Source organism: Lycium barbarum, chromosome 10 (assembly GCF_019175385.1).
Source record: "Lycium barbarum isolate Lr01 chromosome 10, ASM1917538v2, whole genome shotgun sequence".
Taxonomy (NCBI): Eukaryota; Viridiplantae; Streptophyta; class Magnoliopsida; order Solanales; family Solanaceae; genus Lycium; species Lycium barbarum.
This window is the reverse complement of record NC_083346.1, coordinates 18,067,150-18,092,820: the sequence shown is the minus strand read 5'-3', so window position 1 is coordinate 18,092,820 and position 25,671 is coordinate 18,067,150. Positions and strand designations below refer to the sequence as shown.

At 36.2% G+C, this 25,671-nt stretch overlaps 3 protein-coding genes across 4 annotated transcripts; 2 read left to right on the top strand and 1 right to left on the bottom strand.

Annotated features, from left to right (window-relative positions):
- Positions 1-1,244: 1,244 nt before the first annotated feature.
- LOC132614722 (AP-1 complex subunit sigma-1) lies at positions 1,245-9,164 on the top strand. The gene is made up of 7 exons (XM_060329243.1): positions 1,245-1,409; positions 5,198-5,284; positions 7,005-7,096; positions 7,219-7,327; positions 7,410-7,445; positions 8,617-8,703; positions 8,838-9,164. The coding sequence occupies exons 1-7, from the start codon at positions 1,407-1,409 to the stop codon at positions 8,907-8,909; spliced, it is 486 nt and encodes a 161-aa protein (XP_060185226.1). The 5' UTR covers positions 1,245-1,406; the 3' UTR covers positions 8,910-9,164.
- A 1,483-nt stretch (positions 9,165-10,647) lies between these two features.
- On the bottom strand, positions 10,648-16,052 carry LOC132614995 (protein SENSITIVITY TO RED LIGHT REDUCED 1-like). 2 transcript variants are annotated; one of them, XM_060329549.1, is made up of 3 exons: positions 15,840-16,052; positions 11,731-12,581; positions 10,648-11,411 (listed from the first exon to the last, which is right to left on the bottom strand). In XM_060329549.1, exons 2-3 carry the CDS (start codon positions 12,468-12,470, stop codon positions 11,192-11,194), a joined length of 960 nt encoding a protein of 319 aa, XP_060185532.1. In that variant the 5' UTR covers positions 12,471-12,581; positions 15,840-16,052; the 3' UTR covers positions 10,648-11,191. The 2 variants fall into 2 exon arrangements, with proteins under 2 accessions (XP_060185532.1, XP_060185533.1); XM_060329550.1 differs by having other exon boundaries at positions 11,731-12,567.
- A 2,778-nt stretch (positions 16,053-18,830) lies between these two features.
- On the top strand, positions 18,831-21,942 carry LOC132614462 (protein RRP6-like 2). The gene has a single exon (XM_060328914.1). It carries the CDS (start codon positions 19,011-19,013, stop codon positions 21,798-21,800), a length of 2,790 nt encoding a protein of 929 aa, XP_060184897.1. The 5' UTR covers positions 18,831-19,010; the 3' UTR covers positions 21,801-21,942.
- Positions 21,943-25,671: the final 3,729 nt, after the last annotated feature.

The window sequence follows — 25,671 nt, the reverse complement described above, 5'->3', positions numbered from 1 at the left end:
AATACCCACACTTAAAAAAACACAACCAGCTTTTCATTTTTTTTTTCTTTCTAAATCCAGAATTTTCTCTTGAACTTCATCATTTTTCTTGACTTCTATACTGTTTTTCCTGAAATTTGAACCATGTTATTTTGTTGTTGCTAAACTCTATTTTTTTTTTTCATGAACTCCAGCATTATCATGGAGTTAGAACTTAAATACCTGAAAGATTTAGGACACTATCGAAGTTTTAACTTTTAAAACTTAAGACAGTATCTTAAATTTTCACACTTGAAACTTGATCGGTACATAAGCAAAAAGAAATGACAACTATTGAAGAGAAATCAAAAGGATAAAATTGAGGAACAATTTTAACATATGATGTTTGGAGTGAATTTTTGAAGTCCGAGTCTCCAACAATTTTAGCTAAACTTCAGCATATGTTCATGAACTCTAACACGATGTACTATAATTTTACTTGTAAAAAGTTCAAACTTTAGCATAATGAGTTGAAGTTTTTCTATGTCTTAACTAAAGAACAGTTTTATTCAAATTTAGGATCCGCATTAACATAGCTATTTTTAAAAGTTTTTTTAATTACTTTATAAATTCTACTCCCTCCGTCCTATAATAAGTGTCACCTTAGCAAAAAATACGCATATTAAGAAATCAATCATACAATGTAAATTTTACTAAACTACCCCTATATAATAAAAACAAATTATTTTTCCCTTTTAATTAGAGCATACATGAAAAGTAAGCCTTTTGACATTGAGACTCCAATAATACCAAGTTTCTATGTGCTTTTTGTCTTGAATACATGAATTTATCAGTTTTTATCTAAGGGTAAAGTTGGAAAAAACTTGTCAATATATGCATTGATTTCCTAAGGTGATACTTATTATGAGATAAGAATATATGCATTGATTTCCTAAGGTGATACTTATTATGAGATAAGAAATTTAACTAAGGTGACACTTATTATGAGACGGAGGAAGTACTAACTATTTCCCAATTACAGACTAGAAATTAAGGAGGAAATAGGATCTCTTAACCTCTTACCGTTTGATTAGAAGAATGTCTTTTTTAGATCTTTTATGTATTTTTTTAGATCTTTTATGTGTAAAAAATAAAAATTCCTTATAAAAAGGACATAAAACTAATTTTTTTTTAATATAGGACCAAAGATCCATTTATCTCGAATTAACTATCTCACGCCATTTTCCCTAGTTTTTACCATTGTCACTATTTTTAACTTCTTTTTTTGCCCGTTTTCAGAAATCCAAATTTTAGAAACAGAGACAAACCAGTAAAGAAAAAAAGAAAAGACTATACAGAAAATACAAAAATAGGAAGAGAAGTCTTTACAAAATCACCCAATTCCAATTTGAACTCATCAGAGGTGCTTGTTCCTTGGATCAGTAACCATGGTATGTCAGATCTCTTTCTTTATCAATTAAAAATCAAATCAAATGTTTGATCTGGTGAATAATTGTTACAATTGATGCTTAGTTAACATACACTTATAAAAAATGTTTTAATTTGTTGAATACGATATTTGAATCTGATTCCGGATCTTGCTGTGGAAATATACACCAAATGTTTTTTTTTTAATTTTTTTTTTTTGGGTATTCTTTAAATTGATTGTTTCTAGCTCACATGATTTGGATCCGATCATATTCAATTTCTCTGAATGTGCAAAAAAAAAAAAAAAACATTTTGGTGTATATGATAGAAGGGTTGAATTTCTCAGATGGTCACTCAATTAACAGTTTTTATCTCAGAAAGTCACCCTTCTTCTTGATTGCAATTTTTTTTTAACAAAGAAAGTGACTTTCTGAGGTAAAAAACTGTTAGTTGAGTGACCATCTGAGAAATCAGCTCTAGATAGAATGGTTGATAGTAGATAGGGCGATGCGAGTTTGAACCTATGCGGGGCGGGTTTGGGCTTGTGCGGTTGCGGGGCGGTGCGGGTTAAGAGAAAACCTGCAGAGGTGGATCCACACCATTGGGTGTGTGTTTGCGGGAACCGACAACTTTTATCCGAACCTTGTATTTATATTGTGAAACCCTACAAATATATAAGAAATTTGAGCTGAGAACCCAGTAACAACAGACACTGCTAGTTGGAAACCCACAAGCTTCAAATCCTGGATCCGCCTCTGCCGCTCAGCCCCGCCCCATTGCCATCCTTAATTAGTAGACGAAGGATTGGAATTTTATGAAGTGTTACTTGAGGGAATTCTTGAGCTCTAATAGGTTGTGTATAATTTGATAGAGAAAGTGATGAGCTTTATGGGTTTTTGCATTTTAGGATGAGAGATGGAGTTTTTAGGCTTTGGAAATGAAAAGGTTGAGTTAATACGTTCTATTCGTACTTCTGTAAATGGACTCTTGAGAATCACTTGATGTTTGAGACATGTAATAATTTGGGATTAAGGAGAGTGATGTAGTGCTTAGGTGATGAGGGTGGCGGAAGGGCAACTGTGAATATTCCAATATATATAATCAAAATGCTTTAGCCTGTAGCAGTTAGAGGAATCGAGGAGAAATTTAGAGTATATGGGTACTATGTTTGGTCTGTGGGATTTCTGCTGTGTTGAATATGATGAGGAAGAGTAGTAGAAGAGGAGCCAACTCGTTATTTGCAATAGCTAATAAATTGCTTACTTTTACAACATTTAGAATGACTATGCATCCAACATCACTCAATAATCAATAAATTCTGGAACATAATATTGAACATCTAAACTCGGAGATATAAATACAACTTCTTGATTAACTTTGTGTCTCAGTATCGTTCCATGGAGTCTACGAAGGCCAACATCCATCCGAATCCCAAAGTCCAGCCATTTAGTATTAGAGTTAGCAACTATGAAGTTAAATTGGACATTCAACAAGTAAAGAGCATAAGTTTTTCTTTTTTGGGTAACTTACGTGTATATTATGTACCAAGTGATCAGTTCAGTACAAAAACTCTTTAGACAGATTGAGCGTCAGGCCTCACCCTGTCTCAACAAACAAAACAAACTATCCTCCGATACATATCTAGACAATTAAGGATAAATACATACGAGCTAGCTGCTTAGCTATCTTCTTCTTCATGGAGCCACGACCAAATACTTCTTGGATAATCTGTCGCACCAAAGCTTTGTCCTCCTTCTGTCTTTGTGAGAACACCCTACAGTTCCTGTCTAGCCAGACATGATAAACAGTCCCAGCTAGGCACATCCAATATAGATCAGCTTTTACACTTTGACCAGATGCATGTGTAGTTGCCCATAGTTTCTCCTCCTGCCAGTTCCTTGCACTCCTAGGAGTGCCCGGCCACAGCAATAGTTTACTCCGTACTCTCTTTGAGTAGGGGCACTCAAAAAACAAATAATCATGGCCTTCATTCAGTTGATCACAAAGAGGGTAGTCAGCTGCGTCAATAGTCCTCCAGTACATTAATCGATTCTTTGGGGATAGTCTTTCCAGTAGAGCCAGCTGCAAAATGAAAATCCACTGGGGCATCCAAAATTATTGCAAGTAAGCCTCTTCCACTCAACTTTGGGAAAATCATCACCCATCAAGACATAAACTTTCTTAATAGAGAATTTGTGTTTACCATCCAAGAAGCTTGAGTACTGTTAGCCTCCTATGCATTCCCCTGCTTTATGTAATAAGTATGCACCCAAAGGACCCTAAGCTTATCCTTTTTAGCGCACAATTTCCACAACAATTTGCATAGTGCAGCGTTGTTCACCTGTGGATGTCTAGCAAGTTTAGGCCACCAGCAACTTTAGGATAGCACAGTTTCTCCCAAGCTACTAGTGCCTTCTTGGTCAAGCTAGGGCTACCAGTCCATAGATACTTCCTGCAAACAGATTCTATCATTTGTATCAACTTTTTTGGCAACAAGAAGATCTGGTACCAGTAAGCATAAATGGCAAACAGTACACTTCTAATGAGTTGAATTCTGCCTGAATAAGAGAGGAACTTGGAAGTCCATGAGGAGATTCTTCCCAACATTATATCAAGTAATGGTTGGCACTGATTGATAGTAAGTTTCTTGGAACTAAGTGGTATACCTAGGTATTTTGAGGGTAATTCACCCTTTGAGAACCCTAGGGTGTTGAGCAGCACATCTTGTTCCTAAGTGGGAAACCCACCAAAGTAGATATCACTTTTATCACATTAGCTAACCCAGAAGCCTTAGAAAATTCAGTGTAGCAATCAACCAGCAACTGAACAGACATAGCATCACCCCTGCTGAAAAGTAATACGTTATCTCCAAAGCTTAACCGGATCTGTAAAGATCATAACTTTAAAACCAATATATATCCCGCTAACCATTAAAAGGAAGCATATACCACTCCTTCAACTATAGCATGTCTCTGATTCAAACTCTTCCGCAGACAAAAGTCTGGTAAGGGTACAGGGGTGGGCCCGTTATCCAGTGAGTTTCAGACAGTGTGCCACTGCCACTCAGTGATATCTCTGTGATAAATAAAAAGAAAAAGCTACAGATAGATCATAGAGCGGATATTGTACGCCTTAGAGAAAATCAAAATGATGCAGGACTAGTTATATTGGCTGACAATCTTCTTACTTGTTTATGGCAATAGCTTTATTTGGTAACAGGTTCATTGGATGCAAACTAAGTTACTCGGACTCTTCACTTTCGGTGCCGCACCCGTGTCGACACGACATGGGTATGGGTGTGGGTGTGGGTGTGGGATCCGTACCCGATCTAGTCAACCGCTTTTGGGTACTTTGACCAAAATCAACGGAGAAATTCCGGACAGATCCAATGATTTTTATAATCAAAACAAAAGCTGAGATGGACTTAAAGAAAATGGAATAACTTGTATATTGAAATTTCTATGTCACTCCTTTTCCTTTTATCTCCTTCCGGGATTCTCCGCTTGATCAATATTTTCTCCTCTTATTTTCCACATAATATCTCATAATTTAGGTTTTATAGTTCTATTTTTAGATATTTCAATTATTTTCAGCCGAATCCCCGCACCCGTATCCATACCTGGATCCGTATCCCCGAATCTTAGAATTTAGATCATGAAGGATCCGACCTCTAGATCCGCACCCGTATCGGACACCTGCACCCGAGTCCGAGTAACTTAGGATGCAAATGCTATATTTTCTACTACAGCAGCTGGGACTGTATGTTTATTTCTCCATAGCAGTATAACTAATAGCTTTTGATTTCTTCCAGATTCATTTTGTGCTGCTCATTAGCCGACAGGGAAAAGTGAGGCTAACCAAGTGGTATTCACCATATACACAAAAAGAGAGAACCAAGGTATTTCTTCTAGTCTGATCGAGCTAAAGATAGGATGCGATAAATATCCTAGGTGTTCATTTTGATTTCCTTAAGGAAACTGATTGTATGTGTTAATCTGGTGGTCTTTTATTGAGATCTTAAACAAGATATTCTTATTGATTTGATATGATTTAGGGATGACAATGTGGTAATGCCCTCCTCACATTCTTAGTTTCCTGTCTGATTTCCTTGGCCTTCTCTCCCCTGTCAGTAGTTTGGGTTTTTCCTCTTTTTTTTTTTTTTTTTTTTTTTTTTTTTTTTTTTTTTTTTATACATATCTTTATTCTTGATAAGTAAATGCCTTTTTCTTGATCCTTGAGGAAATTATTTCAGCAGCTGTTTTACTTTTAATCTCTCAACAAGCTACAGCTACTAATTGGCATCTACGAGTGGGGTCTCTCCTTCTCGTTCAGGGTGTAAGCTTACCTTATACCTTGGACAAATCTTTAAGTTTCTTCGAGGAATTCCCCCTTCTCCTGAAGGAACTATAGAAAAGATCGGAAGCAATATACATAGAAAAAACATGGTGTTGCATTGTGACTGAGACTGGTTTGTCCTTATCGTGAGAAAGGGGGGGGGGGGGGGGAGGTTGGGACTGGATGGTTATCACAATTGAGAATTTAATTACTGACCTTAAAGGGTTTTCTTGCAAACTAGGGAGAATTCAAAATATATTAAAAAAAAAAGAGTAAAATACGAAAAGCCAAAAGAAAGCTTGAACTTTCCAATAGAGGATAAATCATGCAACTAAGAGAGGGTACAAAGAGCGCTTCCGGGGCTTAGTTCAAGTGGCAAAGGTCGAGGGTCTTGTGATTTAGGTCACATGTTCGAGCCCTATGTCATGTGAACTAATAGCCTGTTTGGCCAAGCTTCTAAAATCAACTTATTTTGAAAAGTGCTTTTCAAAAAAGTACTTTTGGTGAGAAGCAGTTTGTGTTTGGCCAATTAATTCAAAAAGCACTTTTGAGCAGCAATTAGTGGTTGGCCAAACTTTTAAAGTATTTTCTCAAAAGTGCTTTTGGGGAAAAACTATTTTTTTTAGCTTCTGAAAAACAGCTTTTGCTACTCCTCAAAAATACTTATTTTCTCCCAAAAGCTTGGCCAAACATCACACTTTTAAAACAATCTCTTTTGACCTCCCAAAAGCTTGGCCAAACGGGCTATAAGCTTGATATTCAAGTGGAAAAGAGTAGAGGGGTGGGCTCATTATCCCGACTTTTGAAGGTTGTGGTTGATCTTAAGGGTTGGCCCAGATTTCTCGGTCGTCAGGAAAAAAAAAGAAAAGAGGAAGGGTACAATGAGCCTGAACGGATGTTATGAAGATGACCGAAAAGTAAGATAAATAAATTATGAAAGCTATGGTATAAATCTGAATTGCTCGTCTTTATCAAAAAAAAAAAAAAGGTATAAAGCTGAATTTCTTGCTTTGTCTTTATTGTTTTCCAATTCTATATGTTTGTTTTCTTTCCTGGCAAGGTGATAAGGTCTTGCAATTATTTCAAGTCATTAAATCTTAGTAGAGGGATCTGAATAAATTTTTCATTCTGGTAATAATTATTCCACTTCTTTATATACGCATGATTTTTCATTCCTGCTAAGACTTTCTATTTGTTTCTTGTGCATTCCATGTATAGTACCTATTGTGCAAAAGTTATTTTCCTTTCTTTATTAGTAACATGTCGGTGCAACTTGCTTAAAGGTAATCCGTGAACTCAGTGGTATGATTCTCACTCGTGGACCAAAGCTTTGCAATTTTGTTGAATGGAGGGGATACAAAGTTGTTTATAAAAGGTAAGGGCAATCTAATTTTATTGCCAAGTCATGTCTTATGATTTGCACTTTAACTAGGTAGAATCTGTTCATCTTTTCTCCCTGTGAGAAAAAGTATAAAGTGACAATTTTCTTATGGGCAGATATGCAAGCCTGTATTTCTGTATGTGCATAGACCAAGAGGACAATGAGTTGGAGGTCCTGGAAATCATACACCATTATGTTGAGATTCTAGACAGATACTTTGGAAGTGTAAGGCTCTCAAACTCTAAAGAAGATGGTATCACCTCTTGTTCTGTTTTATACTTATGTTGTTGGCTTTCTTTCCCTTCAGGTCTGCGAGCTGGACTTAATCTTCAATTTTCACAAGGTATGTTCCTTAAATTTGTTTAGGAATCTGTACAATCTACGTCTTCTTGTCTCTCCTGTGCCTGAATTTTATTGGTTTCCTCGTGGATGTTAGGAACAACCATTCGAATTGTCTCCCCTAAGATTGACCTCTTTTCAAAATAAACCGAACAAGTAAGCTGACAATTGTGACCATTTCCTGGGGCTTATATAGATATATTACTAGCAATGTAGAGAGTGCTTCCGTGATATGGGTTATTTTTATTAAACAAAAATGATAAGAGGTTAAAATTTGTAAGGTAACTCTTCTCAATTTTTTTTTTTTTAAGGTAACTAAAAGCAGAACCCCAATTTTTTTTATTTTTTTTTGTGGTGGTTGGGGTTGGGGGGGGGGGGGGGGGGAGTGGGTTTGGGGGGAATTAGGGGCCATATAAGGGCGAGTTAAAGATTCAACTTTTGAGATGCCTTTTGTGTTAAAGCCTGACGCGACAAAAACCATGAGGCCCAATAGCCTTGAGGTGGCCTAGAGGGGTCGGGCCAAAGCGGACAATACCTTGACAATTGGGCTATTGTATATGTATCACAATCCCAAAATAACTTGTTTTTAAACCAACCAACCCCTAAGTGTTAATGACTATGTGCAGACATGCAGATGTATGAAGCATGAATATTACATATCTGGGCATGTATATTGTAAGGGCAAAGACCTACCTACTACAGCGCATACCATAATTAATGATAAGGAAATAATTATGCTGAATCCGGAGGCTATCAATGCATTTCTTTCTCCTATGCAGTATTACTAGCCTTTCAAATGATGATTATTGTGAAATGCTGCACCACTGCTTCTGATTTGGTCTTGATTCAATATGGGGCTGTTGCACAGAGATGGATTTCTAGCTGAATCGAACTTGTTAAACTAGCTTAATGCTTTTGATTCTGGCTGAGTAGATTCATATTGCTTTCTAAATTGATAAAGGACCTTTTCATTGTCTTCTCTTCTGTCAATGTATTAATACACAAAAATTCACTACTCGCTAGCTTTGTATTATCTGCTGATTGACTTGAGAATGAGGTGTAAATAGTAGCGACTACTTGCCTTTCCATGATTCCATCTGTCATGCATTTTCGTATTAAACAACTTTAGAGAATTATAGCTTATATATTTCTAAACCATGTGAATGATTTGGCAGGCATACTATATATTGGATGAACTTCTGATTGCTGGTGAACTCCAAGAATCAAGCAAGAAAACTGTTGCACGTCTAATTGCTGCACAGGTACTCTTCGCTACACACTTAATGATGCATTCACAGGCAGTGATGCTCTTCGCTACACACTTAATGATGCATTCACAGGCAGTGATGCAATATTTTTGCTATTCTTAAAACTGAATCCTGCCAACAATTTGCAGGACTCTTTGGTCGAGGCTGCCAAAGAAGAGGCAAGTTCTATTAGTAACATCATTGCACAGGCCACTAAATGAGAGTTGTATGGAGGCGTTTAAGTTTTTTTTCGGTGCATTTAAGTTTTTCAGATTCTTGTTCGTTGGTGTAATCCAATCTTGTTATGACATTATTTCTTCTGTCGATGCTATTGCATCATTGTTTTTGTTTAACATTGTAGTTAAGAAAAGGATTTCTATAGTAATGATTTTTCTTCTCAACTAAGCCTGCTATTGCACTGATGTAATCTCTTGCCTTAAACTGCTGGTAATATAGTACTTGTTCTTGTGGAGCTAGTTGATAAATAGCCGTTACCCTTCATGCTCTTCATGTCCTGTGAAAGTTTTTATCCTCGGAAGGTGTCAAAAATTAGATTTTCAGAGGCAATCACATTATTCTTGTTGCTCGGAAGTTGAAAGAGAAAATTGCCTCTCAAAACCTGATTTTTGACATCCTTAATCTTTAATTGGCGATCAAAATTACGACTTCTGAAAAATAAGAATATATTATGACATGTCAAAAGGCAAGTGTGACGGTATCACTAGGGCTAAAACTCCAAAAAAATGATTATGATTTCATGTTTTTAGCAATTGCGCATGAGCTTTAAATTTTGATTAAAAAAAAAGGTAAAGAATTTTTGGTTCCTACACAATCTGTATCTTTTTCGCGTTGAGAGACATGTATCATACTCAGAATTATTGAATCTTTCGACATTTTTAAACTTTTTTTTTCTTTATCTTTGTCGAGGCATTTTAAGACTTTGACGACCCTTATTTCGTCCGTTGACTATGTGATCAAAAGAGGTTCGCCATTCACACAATAGGTGAATGAGAAAAAAGTTAAGTGAGTTAACAGCTGATTATACATAGGGGATGTTGTTTAGAGTCTGTTTTACAAGTAGGAGATTACATGTTTGTTCTCTTTTTTTTTTTTTTATGGGAATCACATTGATGATAAGAGAGAGATGCATAATAAAAAGTAGGATAAGCTCTGTGAACCTAAGTTCAGAGGTGGGTTACGATTTCCGGATTTAAAAGCTTTAATAAGCTCTTTTGGTTAAACTACCTTAACGAATTATTTAAGAGTCTGACTTGTTCTTTTTCAAGTTCTTAAGAAGTATTTCCAAATGAATCTTTCTTGTAAACACAATCACATAGTTCTACTACATCTGGGTTTGGAAGAGTATTTTGTGGGGTTGTGATCTCTTATGTAGAGGTGTTAGATGGTGCAGTTCTAATGGTACGTCGATGAGAGTGTGGAAAGATGATTTTTGTCCATTAAGACCAAGAAAAAGAAATGGGATCAAACCGCGAAAGCTGAACAGATTTGGTTACATGGGGGTAAAAAATGAGTAAGAGTGATCACAATCCAAGCAGGATAAATGAAACTTATCATGCCAAGAATACAAGTTTCAGAAGCTACTGCTTCAACTAGGTATAGCACAAGTGAACCAATGATAACTGGTACTTCTAAAGTTGAAGTTACAGTGTTACCCTATTACATATTTCAGGTTGTTGGACAATGAAGCTACAGTGTTACCCTATTAAATAAAGTAGAATCACAGAACATCAATAATAATGCTACTGATGCGCTATATTCGAAAAGTTAATCACAGTATGGACAGTGAAACTATTAAAAGAGTTTATGCAATTTTCAAACATGTAAATTATAATCCATAGAAGAAAATATAGCCCCTAAATACTTTCTTCTAAATCTTTCCTAAATCCATGCCAACTTTCCAATCATACAAAATTCTTAACACCTAAAACACAGAAGCAGTTATGTAGAAAATACACTAAAAACAGACAAGTATGTTATCCTAATCATTCAAAAGCACGATTCAGCAAAGGCTAACAAGTAAATTATCCTGAAAACCTAACATCTATTTTTCATGTCTGTCCAACCTTTGACAAACTTGATAAAAAAATCATTTGCCATAAAATGCAAATTGGATTTGAAATCTTAGTTCAACCTAGAAAGATTCACCTTACCCCTTGAGTCAAAAACAAAGCTATCCAAGCACTATTGGGACATTAATCTCTCAGAGCCCAGTCCCTAGTAGCTTCATTGGCTTCTTCGTAGGTATGGTAAACTGCACAAGTTATACGTTTCAGCAAGTCAAAAATTTCCCTCAACCTAGACATAGTTATTTCATTTGGCTCAGGGCAACCATTAACATATTGGACTAGTATAACATTATCCGACTCCACAATCAACTTCTGTGCATTCAACTTTCCTTCCACGCATCTGACCAACCCAAGCCTCAAGGCCTCTAGTCCAGCAATCACATTGTCTTCAGCATCAATGTCACACCGATACCTATCTAAATACATTCCAGTTTCATCTTGGAGATGCCACCATATCGTCCTGGCCGATCACCCTTTTTACCAATACCATAGATGTTTAACTTAATCCAACCCGGAGGAGGAGGAACCGTGTTGCATCTTAAACGACGAGGCCCACGATGATTACCCAAAATTTCTGCAAATTGCTTACTATTCATATCGCTTTGCATATCTTCCTCAAATTCTTCTTCAAGATACCTGTGACACAAAAGTTAAAAGTTCAACTCACCTCTACCAACTCTATAATTTCCTGTAAGCAAATAATTTCGAAGTACTCTGCATAATCCAACCAACAATAGATGCTCCAACTAGTTAAATCAATCAGATGTGTACAACACATCTTAACACGAGGAGAAAGAAATGGAACAATCATAGGCATACAGAAAGTAAAGGGCTAATGACTTCAATTATATGCTAACTGGCAGCACCTTTTTTTCCCAAAATCAACAGAGCAACAACAGAGACCTGTATACGATAATAAATGGAAAGTTCAGTATCTAGTCTTACAGATAAGTACCTTTGGATATCCAACCAGTAACATCCCGGTTTGTCAATGTCAATGTTGGGATCCACATCAAAGAAATGCCAGGCAAATCCTGAGAACAAATTATGATACATCTGATTGTCACTAGTTTTTATGCCAATCTCTGTTGTGAAGTCAAGAATTCTCTCTAAGCGTAGCCTTGTTTCTACAATTCGACAACATTGTGGCAAATTGGTCAACGTATCGCGAAATGAGTTTGTCAGCAGAAAAATTTGGTTAAGACAAGATGAAGACCAGTTTGCTCCCAATAGGTTGCCAATAAGATAATAATAAAGATTTGGCATGTAGAAAATTGTTGGTATCTGAGCTCTCCTCTTACAATTTTCATCAATGGTGAGAACCTCAAGACCTAGTTCCTTGAAAACTATAATATCAGCGGGAGACATGCCGGGATCGTATATTTCTATATTGCCAATCCAGTTGGGAAAATCTCGTTTTAGTAGGAGAACTACAGCAAGCTGAAACTGTGAATGAAAACTGTATTCGAGGCTTCCCAAACCGTAGATTACCACCTGAACATGTGAATGCGAGCCTAATAGGCGAAAGAAATATTTTTGAATTGTTTCATTCCGTTTGAGATCCAAGCGCATTCCAGCATACAACTCAGAGTTCTCAACATTCTTCATCACCAGTTCAATCTCTTTAAGCAGCCTTTCAGCCTCATCTTGTATGTGAAAATCAGCATTTGAATCCATATTCTCACCACGCATCATCTTTATCAGGTTCAACGTTGGCCTCTAGCAGCTTAAACACTATTTGAAAGAGCTAAAATGCAGCAACTCTCTCTTGTGTTCTGGCCTTAATACAAACCTGCAAGTTTAGGACTTAAAAAGAATAAAATCAGTAGCATGCTGAAGTACTTTACAGCAAGAAAAATGCATTTCTCATGTAGCACTCAAAAGTACATAATTGTTAGCAGGCTAAAAGTAGCTCGTCACCTAGAAAAACATATTTCTCCAAATCGTTAGAGTATACTTGCAGCACATCAAATGCTGCATGAATATAGCCACATATACATTTCAAGAAGCAATTAAGTTGACATCTTCACTATTATAAGTTGGTTCAATAGACATAAAAGAGGGTTGTGAGATATAAGAGGAATATGAACATACCCCTCTTTATTTTTATATTTTTATTGTTAGAGCTTACTTCGTTGAAAATGCAGCAACAAGAAAGTGTTGTAAACGTATATACAGAGGTAGGAGATCATCAGTGCGTTAAGTGTAAAGAGCCCAAAAAATCTATCATAACATCTAAATCATTTGCAATAGCCATGTTACACCAAAAAAACAGTAAAGAGATGCATTTGTACTTAGTGCTAATTACAGATTCAGTTTTGCTTTAAAATTTTTTGCATTCCTTTCTTTCCAAATGGACCACCAAATAGCGGAGGGGATTGAGTTCCAGGTTTCCACTTTTGCCTTTCCCAACCCTTTGAAGAACCAGCTTTGCAGTAGCTCCATTGAAGTCCTTGTCATTACCCAAATTTCTCCTATGATGGTAAGTATAAAGTCCTAAGTCTGCTTGGTGAATGGACAGTGGATGAAGAGGTGATTAATGTCCTCATTTTTGCCTTTCACAAAGAGAGCATCTGCTGCAGATATGGAGCCCTCTCTTTGGGAGGTTTTCATGTGTTAACATGCTCCTCGACCTCGAGCAGCCAGCCAAGTAAAACATTCCACCTTCAAGGGTGCTTTGTTTCTCCAAATACACTTCCATGGCCAAAAAGAGATGCCGGCAGATATGACATTTTGATGTTTATAGCATGCTTGACTGTGAATTTCCCTTTTGCATCACCCTTCCAACATAAGAGAATCTGGTGTGGAAGAAGCAGGCATGCTGTTATGGAACTGTAGCAGTAGTGACGACACAGTGTCCACTTCCCAATCATTGAAACTTCGTCTAAAATTGAGATTCCAACCCTGTTTAGACCAATAATCTGAGATTGTTGATTCCTGGGACTAAGCAGCATCGAAGAGAGAAGGAAACTGCACTCTTAGAGGTGAATCACCCAACCACACATCCTGCCAAAATTTAATCTTCCTACCGTTTCCAACTAAAAGTGAAGTGTTGGATTGAAAGGTATGCCAAAGAGCTCTAATATGCTTCCAGATGCCACAAGGGCAATTTAGCTTAACTTGTTTGGTAATCGAGGGGTCAAGGAGACCATGCTTCACAGTAATGATATATCTCCATAGAGCCTCATCCTCTTGGCTGAATCTCCAAAGCCATTTCTGAGCAAACTGCTGCTTTGGATCTTCAGACTCTTCACGCCAAGACCCCCAGATGACTATATCCTATTTCACCACATTAGAGATTCTACGTTCTCTATTCCCTTGCCAAAAGAATTCACTTCTAAGTTTGTCCAACCTATTGGCCACAGAAGCAGGTATGCCCCTCGTTTTTTTAATCCATTCAGGCCCCTGTAACTACTATTGAACATTTCCTGGATAGTGTCGACTCACTAATATTAGCTTAGCATTTTGTACACGAGCAGATATCAATCTTTCTCTTTGTATTTTTGCCTATTCATTTGCTTGATGCTTTTAATGAAATCTTGTTACTTTTAATGAAATCTTGTTACTTCATCCAAAAAAAGAAAAAAAGAAATTGCTGCAATCATTGAGTACAAATATAAGCTCTTCCGAACTCAATTTCTTCCATCTATAGGTGTTCCATCACCTACTTCAAGTGGCCATTTGCCCATGAATATTTATTACTTTTTTCCGAAGTTGAATTCCGGAAATCATGTTTGGCCGTAAAATTCCGGAATTTGAAAAACACCAAAAACTTGTTTTCGCTTTTTTTCACTCCAAATCAGTCAGAAAAATTAAAAAACAACTCCAATTTGTATTCATGGCCAAACACAACTCCAATTTCCAGATAGCATTTTTTACTTTGAAAACAAAAAACTACTTTTTTCAAACTTCACCCCCCAAGTGCCAGTACAAATTCAAAAAGAAAACTACACACTAGTGAAAATTTACACTCTGAACTCTGAAGTGCCAAATCACAGATCTAGGTTGTGTTTGGTATGACGGAAAATGTTTTCATGGAAAACAAGTGGATTTCTTACTTATTTTCTAGTGTTTGGTAAGTAAGCAAAAAGATAATACCTTAAGAGCATTTATATGTAATTTAGCAGAACACCTTTGGGGGTAGTATGAGGTGGGAGTGGGGATCCGGGGGTGGCGGGGCGTGGGTGGAGAGGAGACATTAAACTTGAAATATTACCTATGGAACTTGTTTTCTTTACTTCCATTAGCGAAGTCATTTTCCTCATTTTTAAGGAACTCATATTCCTAGAGAAAAATGTTTTCCACAGCAATTTGGCCAACCAAAACATGGGAAAATTTGAAACTACTCCCTCTATTTCAATTTATGTGAACCTATTTCCTTTTTAGTCCATGCCAAAATGAATGACCTCTTTCCTACTTTGGAAACAACAACAACAACAACATACCCAGTGAGTCCCATAATGTGGGGTCTAGGGAGGATAGATTGTACGCAGGCCTTGCCCCTGCCTTAGGTAGGGAGGCTGATTCCGGGAGACCCTCGGCTCAAGAAATTCACAAATTCACTTTATGAAATGATTTACAGCTACACAAATATTGAAGCCTTATTTTGAACCACAAGTTTCAAAAGTATTCGCTCTTTCTTAAATGTCGTGCCCAGTGAAATGAGTTCACATAAATTGAAACAGAGGGAGTATATGTTTTCCTCCATACCAAACACACCCCTAATCCAAAGAGAAAAACATGAATATTTCATTTTGTTTTAGAAATTCTTCTTTCCGTGTAAAGTATAACAGAGTCTGTATTTCATCCGTATAACAAGCAGTTCAACTACAACAAAACAGTTGATCTTCTGGACTTAAAATGAAAGTAACGTTTGAACACAGAAAAAATAATAGAAGGATAGAAACACATAGTAACAAAATGGTAGATCCTTCAACCGAGTTCTAAACATTCACTATTACGAACAAACTTTAACGGAATCCTCAAGAAATACGTACAAAAGTTTTACAACCTGATGGGGAAAAAATAAATAAGAAAAATGAGAGTAAAAGAGAAGATACTGACAGCAAAAAATATGGAAGTGTTGCATTAGTAAATGGTGTTTCGTGTTGCCATTGAAGAGCTACTTTGACGATATGAAACCATGCTAATAAGCCTTCAAATACTAGACAACATCATGGATTTCAGCTTCAACAAACTTAATATAAAACGAAATGAATACAAAATGTTATTTTCCGTGCCATAAAAGGATTTCGCTTTTGGCTGTTTTCTGCAGAGAGTAGAGTATAGTAGTGCTCCAAATATGTTGTCTGCGCCTAGGCACTGCAGTGGAGTAGGCCGCCAGATGGCAAGTGTTAGGCTTAGTTACGTGGTACAAAGGAATAATGCAGCAGGTTCACAATTAAAATCAAACTTATTACTCCAATGACTGGATATGATCTTGAATAATGCAGCAGGTTCACAATTAAAATCAAACTCTCTGACACATAAAAATTAATTTTGTGCAAAGTATCAAAGTTGATTTTCTAATTAATCGGTGTTATATGTAATAGTTTCACATATTTTTTGTTTCTAGTATTCCCTCTATTCTCTTCTAGTTGTTCATCTCACATAGAAAACATTAATTAAGTATGTCCTCTGTTTCTAAGTTGTTTGACTTGATTTAGAGTACGAGGGTCAAATTAGTTAATGCTCAGTGTGAATTCGGATATTGAATCATCAAATTTTTGAAATAAAATTTACATATTTAGAAATTACATAAAAAATAATATAAGTTAATAATTTAAAATATTCAGAAAATATTTGAAAAATTATGATTAAAAAAACATCTTTGACTGTCCTAGTAAATACCACAAATTAAAAACAACTTGCTGTCATGACTGGATATGAAAGTTGAGACTTTTTTGACACATAAAATTAATATTATGCAAAGTACCAAAGTTGCTTCCATAATTAATGGCTCATTTATGCCACTCGTTGAAAGTTTGGCTCAAATATGTCACTGCCGTTACCTTTTTGGCTCATCCATGCCATTATTCACTAACGGTGGTTTTAAAATACCAGATATGCCACGTGGCAAAAATTTATTGGTCCACGTCACTTAAATGAAAACCAGCCAAAATAAATTCTAATTAAACCAACGGAAAAGGCTTAAATATGCCATCGAACTATCAGAAATGGCTCATTTATGCCACTCGTTGAAAGTTTGGCTCAAATATGCCACTGCCGTTACCTTTTTGACACTCCGCTTATTTATGCCACTGCTCAAATAGCTCAACTGTTTGCACCTTCATCATTGTTGGCCGTGTCCAAATTAAAGCACTATAAAATAATCGTTCAAACAAATAATTGTTGACAAACTTCTACATTTTCCAGTTACGACGAATTTTTAGAGTCACTTTGTGCCTTGTTATTTTCAAATTACGTTATACTGGTTGTTTACTTTTTCAAAAAAAAAAAATAAAAAAAAATCATATGATTGAATCATTTTTGAATGTCATATAACCGAAGAAGGACATTTTTGAGTCATTTCGAATACATATAAGGACATTTTTGATCGGTGGAAGATAGGGCAAATTTGATCCAATAAATAAAAGGAGGACATTTTGAGTCATTTCTAATGTGTTAAGAACATTTTTTAAACCTTTTTCCGTAGGTAAAAAGTTATTATAGAGTGAAAAATATAACATAAAATTTGAATTCGATAATAAATTGATATTTATAGTGAGTTGTTATATAAAGATGATATTATAGAGAGGCCTGACTATATATATGAAGTACTAAATTTAGGAGTTTAAAATCAAGTAAAATTTTAATTACCTTATATATATCGTTCATAGATATATTTGAGCAATATAACATAATTGTAATCTCGTCAATGTTGATTTGTCAAAAAGCAAATTTGAAGTAATAAGGCTGACGAAATGATTGAAGATAAAATGCATTCTAAGTGGCACTCAAGCGTGTCAGTCTAGTGGTCAATGAAGCATGAGATCTCAGGTTCAAATTTTAGCAAAGGCAAAAATACTAGGTGATTTCTTTCCATCTGGCCGGACACCATGGTTGTAAAAAAAAAGTATTCTAACTGAATTTTGTATTATTATTATTATTATTATTATTATTATTATTATTATTTGAGTGTCAAAAAGGTAACGGCAGTGGCATATTTGAGCCAAACTTTCAACGAGTGGCATAAATGAGCCATTTCTGATAATTCGATGGCATATTTGAGCCTTTTCCGTTGGTTTAATTAGGATTTATTTTGGCTGGTTTTCATTTAAGTGACGTGGACCAATAAATTTTTGCCACGTGGCATATCTGGTATTTTAAAACCACCGTTAGTGAATAATGGCATGAATGAGCCAAAAAGGTAACGGCAGTGGCATATTTGAGCCAAACTTTCAACGAGTGGCATAAATGAGCCATTTCTGATAGTTCGATGGCATATTTGAGCCTTTTCCGTAAGTAGTTTCACATATTTTGTCCGCGCCTAGGCACATACGTGGTAGTTTAAAAAAACGGAAAAGGGCCAAACTTATCCCTGAACTCTGGGAAATAGTTTATTCATATCCTTCGTTATACTTTAGGGCCAATTATACCCTTATCGTTATATTATGGGGTCAATTATACCCTTATGTCTAACAGCTGTCACGTGGCATCATCCCAGCCCTTCAAAATTATTTTCCCCTCAAATAATTTTTTATCCACTAAAATAACCCAACCCGACCCGATTTTTTTTTTCCAGCCAAAGTGATACGGACCCAACCCATTACCCCTTGACTGGAAAAAAAATTCAGGTCGGGTTGGGTTATTTTAGTGGGTAAAAAATTATTTGAGGGGAAAACAATTTTGAAGGGTTAGGATAATGCCACGTGACAACTGTTAGACATAAAAGTATAATTGAGCTTATAGTATAACGGTAAAAGTATAATTGATCCTAAAGTATAACGAAGGGTATGAATGAACTATTTCTCAAAGTTCAGGGGTAATTTTGGCCCTTTTCCGTTAAAAAAATAGCAGGTTCAGAAATAAAACAAAACTTACTCCCATCGGAACCCTAATGTAGTAAAACTAGTGCAGCACCTGAATAGTTTTAAGGTGTCCAATTGGATACACATACACACACATAGATACACTTAAACCCTAAAGCCAAAAACCCCTCTTTGTCATCAATAGTGAATCCTACAGCTTGAAAAGGAAAAAGGTATTGTTTTATAAATGTGTTAAAGGCCATAAATGGAGATGGATTCATCTGAAGGTATGTCCAGAAACGCGGAGGATACGTTACACAAAGTCACAAGTGGTCCGTTGCCATGTACGGTTGCAAAACTCTGTGGTTCTTTAAGAGGAATGCCCAGCGATAGAGACTTCCATTTCTACAACAATTTCAGCGAATTCAGGACGCCCATTTCAGAAATAGACAAGAAATCCAAGGAAATCTTGGAGAAAGTGGGGGCATTGTCGGAATTATGGGGAAAGTCCATATCGTATCCGGAGGATCCAGATGAGGAGGAGAGCGGAGAATGGCTGGTGAACATAAATGACGACGTTTTGGAGAAACTGGCGTTGTCATTGGATGAGTTTAGGCTGTTGAGAAAGAAAGAAGAGGAGAGTGGAGTGAAGATGGAGGAAGAGGAGGATTCTGAAAGCGGGGGGTTTCAATTGGTTTGTCGAAAGAAGAATAGGAAAGTAGACAAGACTGAAGATAAGGCGGAGGGGGTGAAAGTGGCTACCAAAGGGAAGCCAAAGGTTCCCTTTCATATACCCACCATCCCCAGGCCTCAGGACGTGTATAAAATAATTGTTAACAATACGAACCAGCCATTTGAGCATGTTTGGTTGCAGAGGACTGACGATGGTTCCAGATTTGTGCATCCTCTGGAGAAGTTGGCTCCCTCAAACTTTGTTGAGAGTGCTGGCATCATTGAGCCTGTCAAACCTCCTCCATTAGAGATTACTTCATTCAAGCTTGTGGAAGAGGTCAAAGATCTGAAGCAGTTAGCAACCAAGTTACGTGCTGTGGATGAGTTTGCGGTTGATTTGGAGCATAATCAATATAGATCGTTTCAAGGATTGACATGCTTGATGCAAATATCCACTAGAACTGAAGATTTTGTTGTTGACACTCTGAAGCTTCGTGTTCACATTGGCCCACATCTGAGAGATATTTTTAAGGACCACAGGAAGAAAAAGGTGATGCATGGTGCTGATCGAGATATTGTGTGGCTTCAACGTGACTTTGGCATATATGTCTGCAATTTGTTCGACACTGGCCAGGCCTCAAGGGTTTTGAAACTGGAAAGAAACAGTCTGGAGTACCTGCTACAACATTTTTGTGGAGTTACAGCAAACAAAGAATATCAGAATGCAGATTGGAGATTACGCCCACTTCCTGCAGAGATGATGAGATATGCTAGAGAAGATACGCACTATCTCTTGTACATTTATGATGTTATGAGGATGGAATTGCTCTCTTCATCTGCTGACAATGGATCTCCTGATGCTCCTCTAATAGAGGTGTACAAGCGCAGTTGTGATATATGCATGCAGCTGTATGAAAAAGAACTTTTGACTGATAGCTCATATCAGCACATATATGGATTACAGGGAGCTGGCTTCAATGCGCAGCAGCTTGCAGTTGTTGCTGGGCTACACGGGTGGAGGGATGTTATTGCCCGAGCAGAAGATGAAAGTACTGGCTATGTTTTGCCAAACAAAACACTTATTGAAATTGCTAAGCAGATGCCTCTTACCACAAACAAATTAAAGCGATCAATGAAATCAAGGCATCCGTATGTTGAGCGTAATCTTGGTGCTGTTGTCAGCATCATTAGGTACTCTGTTCAAAATTCCGCTGCATATGAAGCAGCTGTGGAACATCTGATGGAAAGGCGCTTAGAATTACCAGCTGAAGAAAACATTGTGGCTACTGAGGGTGCTGAAATGTTGGTTGAAATTTCTGAGCCACCGAAACCAACAACAGGGACAGAAACTTCAAATGTCTGTAGTTCATCTGATGCTAGTGTCTTTAAACACATTCTAGGTTCAATACAGCAACAAAACAAATGTCTGAAACCAGAAAGTGCTGTCACCAAAGTTGGTTTTAGTGGACCTGGTGACACCTCTGAACGTCGTAATGAATATGGTGATTTAAAAGCTACTTCTTTGGGACAGGTGGAAGTAACTCTTCAGGCAATTAAGAAGCCCTGCCGTGGTCTTGGGATGTTACTAGGGAGTACAGCAAAGAGGAAGCTGCATCCTGATAAAAAAGAGCCGGAAGAGATCCGAGTGCAGCAGAGCAAGTCTTCGGTGAGCCTTCCATTCCATGCATTTTCAGGTAGGATTGAGCAGATACAGCAAGCTGCAATAGGCCCTTCTAAACCATTGGAAATTAACCATAGAGGGGAACCTGTTGTTACTAATTCCAAGTTAGACGTTATAGCCCTGGAGACTGATTCAGATGATGGGGAATCAGTAAAAGGTGAGCTATCAACCAGAGAACAGGAAAACTCCTTTGCCATGCCGGTAGCTACTTCAAAGTTAGAAGATGTTATCTTACTGGACGATGATTCATATCTTGAGGAACTAGTCACAGATGATTCAGAAGCTACTAACAATCAGCCTGAGTGTGGGGAAACCAAAAATGCAGTTTTTGCTGAGGAGATGGATGAAGGGGATGAGAATATGGCCTTGTCTAATCTCTCCTCTAGCTTCAACAAGCGTTTCCATTCGATAAATAAAAAAAGTAAGGCGAAGCTTGCTGAGAAACTACAAGCCCATGAAGGTCAGTTGAAGGTTCAGCCTTTTGACTATGAAGCAGCAAGGAAGCAAGGGGTATTTGGAGAAGATCCAGGTAAACAACAGCCGGAAAGAGAAGGTGATGAATCTCGTAGGAGTATGACTGGTAAGAAGGAGGATTTAGTCGTAGGTCAGCCACCAAAGATAGAAGGGACCTCAGAGTTCCAGCAAGGTAGAAGGCGTCAAGCTTTTCCAGCTTCGGGGAATCGAAGCTATACTTTCCGTTAGAAGTTGAAAAGCTGTATGAACTCGTAAGGTACGGAATGAGTTTGTCTACAAAGCAGGTAACCTCATCATGCATGCTCTGGGCTCAAGCAGTTGGGGCAAATCATAGTTTGATGTTTATATATGAAAGTAAAAATTTGAATCAGTTGCGGTGTTACTGTTAATCCGCATGTGCTGTGTGGCGCACTATTTTATTAAAAAAAAAACTTACTCCCATCAGCCCATGACTGGATATGAAAGCTGAAGAAATAAAAAAGGTAAAACTTACACAAATAGCTATCTTTTAATAGCTTCTAACTAATTATAGATACAAGTTGAAGATTTACAATTCGTAGCTATTTTTTGCTGTATTTCAGTTGTATCTCGTATTTTTTTAAATACAATGAAATATAGCGAAATACAGAGAGATATAAAACACGTTAGAGTAAATTTAGGCTCTATTTTTTGAACATGTTTTTTTTTTTTTTTAAATCTGAGAAAAAATAGGCTGTATTTTTGGAACATAATATTCTTTTTCTTTTTAAATAGTAAGTCGAATTAAATCAATCATATTTCACACAAATCACTGAAGAGTAAAATTAGGCCTATTTATGGAATAGTTTTTTTTATTATTATTTTAAATTATGGGATTCAATTCAAAACTTTCCATAAATCACGCATAACGGTTGTTCCTCCATAAAAGCTTACGAATCTCTCTCAACTTTTATCACAATCAAATCTTTTTGAATTCAAAAACCACTAAAGATCTAAAAACTTCCAAATACAAAAAAATATACACTGAAATATAATGAAATATGGTTAATTGTTTAAGAAATATAAAGTTGTAGTATGCGTATATACAATGGAATACAATGAAATGTGTCAGAAACTGTTTCATAAATTAGAAATACAAAATGCATAAATACATTGAAATATAGCGAAATACAAAAGTCGTGAAAACAAAGTGTTGTGAAAATAGGCTCTATATTTGGAACATTCACTATATTTGCACAAAAAAAAAAGATAAATACGTCGAAATACAACAAAATAATATGCTGAAATACACTGAAATATACTGAAAATTAAATATACTATTTATTAATACACAGAAATACACTGAAATATACTGAAACATTTTATCAAACACTTAGTGGGCATGAAGTTGCACAACTCTCATCAATGGTGTTCGCATGGAAAAGAAGTGAGTTGTCTCAGATTGCTATAAAAAAAAGACGTTATCCGGAGATAAAAACTTTCAATTAGACTAGTTAATAAAGCTTCACTCTGTCGTCCTTCACCGTTGTAAGAGCTCTTTTATTCACTCCGTCGTCCTTCACCGTTGTTAGAGCTTTTTTTTTTTCACTCCGTCTCCGATCATGGCTTCACTCTGTAATTTTCTCAGCAACTTCTCTTTCATCTCTGCTTTCTTTAATCAGCTTCAATACTACATCTCTTAGCAACTTCATCTTCAGCTGAACAGCAGCTCCATTATTCATTTTCGAAATCGCCATATCAGAAGCTGATCTTCTGCTCAACATAAGGCACTCTAGCATATCCTTTGCACTCATATGAACAGCAGATTTCACCCTTCTTGTAACCTTACTAGTAATTTCTTCTTTAGGAAACGAAGATGAGATTTCACTCATATGGACAACAGATTTCACCCTTCTTATCCGGAGACCCTGCTGCTACTACTGTAGGATTCTTCTGATTTGTAAGAGAATAAGATTTAGGGTATGTGATGGAACAGAGAGAGAAAGAGGGGTGAGGGAGAAAATAGCTTTGGTAGGTGAGAGAAAATCAATTTAAAAGATTAGGAGATGGAACGAAGAGAGAAAGAGGGGTGAGGGAGAAAATAGATTTGATAGGTGAGAAAAAAATATTTGAAAAACAGAAAGATTGTGGGTAAGTGGGAGAGAGGTATTTTATTTTTAGGGAAATACACTGCAGTTACAAAAATAAGTTATAGATGGTAATTTGATAAATAATTAAGCTACCAAATATAATTAAAAAAAAATAGCTATTACTAATAAATAAGTCTTAGAGATAGTTATGGGCTGTAAAATTTCCATAAAAAAGAACTCTTTCACACATAATATTAATTTTTTGTCAAGTAACAAAGTTGATTTTATAATTAAATGAGTCTTTGTGATAGTTTCACATTTTTTTCCTAGTATTCCGTCTGTTTTTTGTCTATTTGTTCATTTTGTATTTCACACTTCTCTTTAAAAAACAATTATTAAGTAGTTAGTCTGTTTCAGTTTGATTGACTTAATTCGAAGTATGAGGGTCAAACTAATTAATAATCAGAGTGAATTCAGAGATAGACTCTTCAATTTTTTTGAAATAAAAATTACTTAAAAGATACTGTAAGTCACTATAGTTAACAATTCACAATATTATAAGATATTTGTAAATTTATGATTAAAAAAAAAAAAATCCTTTCACTATCCAAATAGTAACTTAGACAAGCAAACTGAAACAGAGAGACCATTTATTTTGCTTACCTTTATTATAAATTATATTTTGAAATCTAACTAAGATACAATTCTATCAAGTTAAAGTATATATGATCACTAATTAAATTAGAGTGTCTAATTTACAAAACTTGTCAAGTTTAAGGAGCTAGAGTGTCTAGGTTTTAGCGGATTAAATAGTAACAATCAAATGCTATATAAAAGAATAGTTTCTTCCTGGAATATATTAGTACATTATGTGTACGGAAAAGGGCCAAATATATCCCTATACTATTGAAAAATGATCAAATATACCCTTCGTTATATTTTGGGTCCATGTATACCCCTATCGTTATACGATTAATTCAAATATACCCTTCTTTCGTTAAAGTTATCCAAATTGGCCATTCAATCCTAAGTGACACTAACATTGGATGAGGTAGATGCCACGTAGCATGTCACTTCAGCACCTTTAACCCATTTTACCCCTCCCCTTAATTTATTCTTTCACCACTAAAATTTCATTGAGCACCCTTAACCCATTTTAACCCCTCCCCTTAATTTGTCTTTCACCGCTAAAATTTCATTGACTCCACCGTCATTGCCACCTCTATTGGGTTCCACAACATGGTTTTCACCACTAACGTCGCCACTGCCACCACCATGTTGCTGTGGCTGCTGCGACGGTGGCCGGACCCGCAACACTAACATCGTTTAGTGATGAAGACGATGATGATGGCAGTGGAAATGGTGCCAATGGTGGATGAAGGGAAGAAAGTTTTAGTGGTGAAAGAACAAATTAAGGGGAAGGGTAAAATGGGTTAAGGGTGCTGAGGTGACATGTTTCGTGGCATCTACCTCATCAAATATTGGTGTCACTTAGGATTGGATAGCTAACTTGGATAACTTTAACGGATGAAGGGTATATTTGAATTAATAGTATAACGGTAGGGGTATATATGGACTCAAAATATAACGAAGGGTATACTTAGCCCTTTTCCAATAGTACACAGGTATATTTGGCCTTTTTTCGTTATGTGTAATTTGAAGTCTGAGGCATTACCTGGATGACGTAACATCTCTATATAAATAGGAAATGATTTACTTATAAGTTAGCTAAGTTGGGTCTCTTATAGTCTGTTTGGCCAAATTTTAAAATTAGCTTATTTTAAAAGTTACTTTTTTTGAAAAGTGTTTTTTAAAAAAGTATTTTTTGTGTGAAGCGGTCTATATTTGACCAATTAATTTAAAAAATACTTTTGAGCAGCAATTAGCGTTTAGCCAAGCTTTTAAGTGTATTTTCTCAAAATTGCTTTTCGAAAAAGTACTTATGGGGAAAATTTAGGTTATGAAAAACTGCTTGTGTTACTCCCCAAAAGTACTCATTTTTTCCCAAAAGTTTGGCCAAATACCTCACTTTTTTTAAAAAAATTTAAATA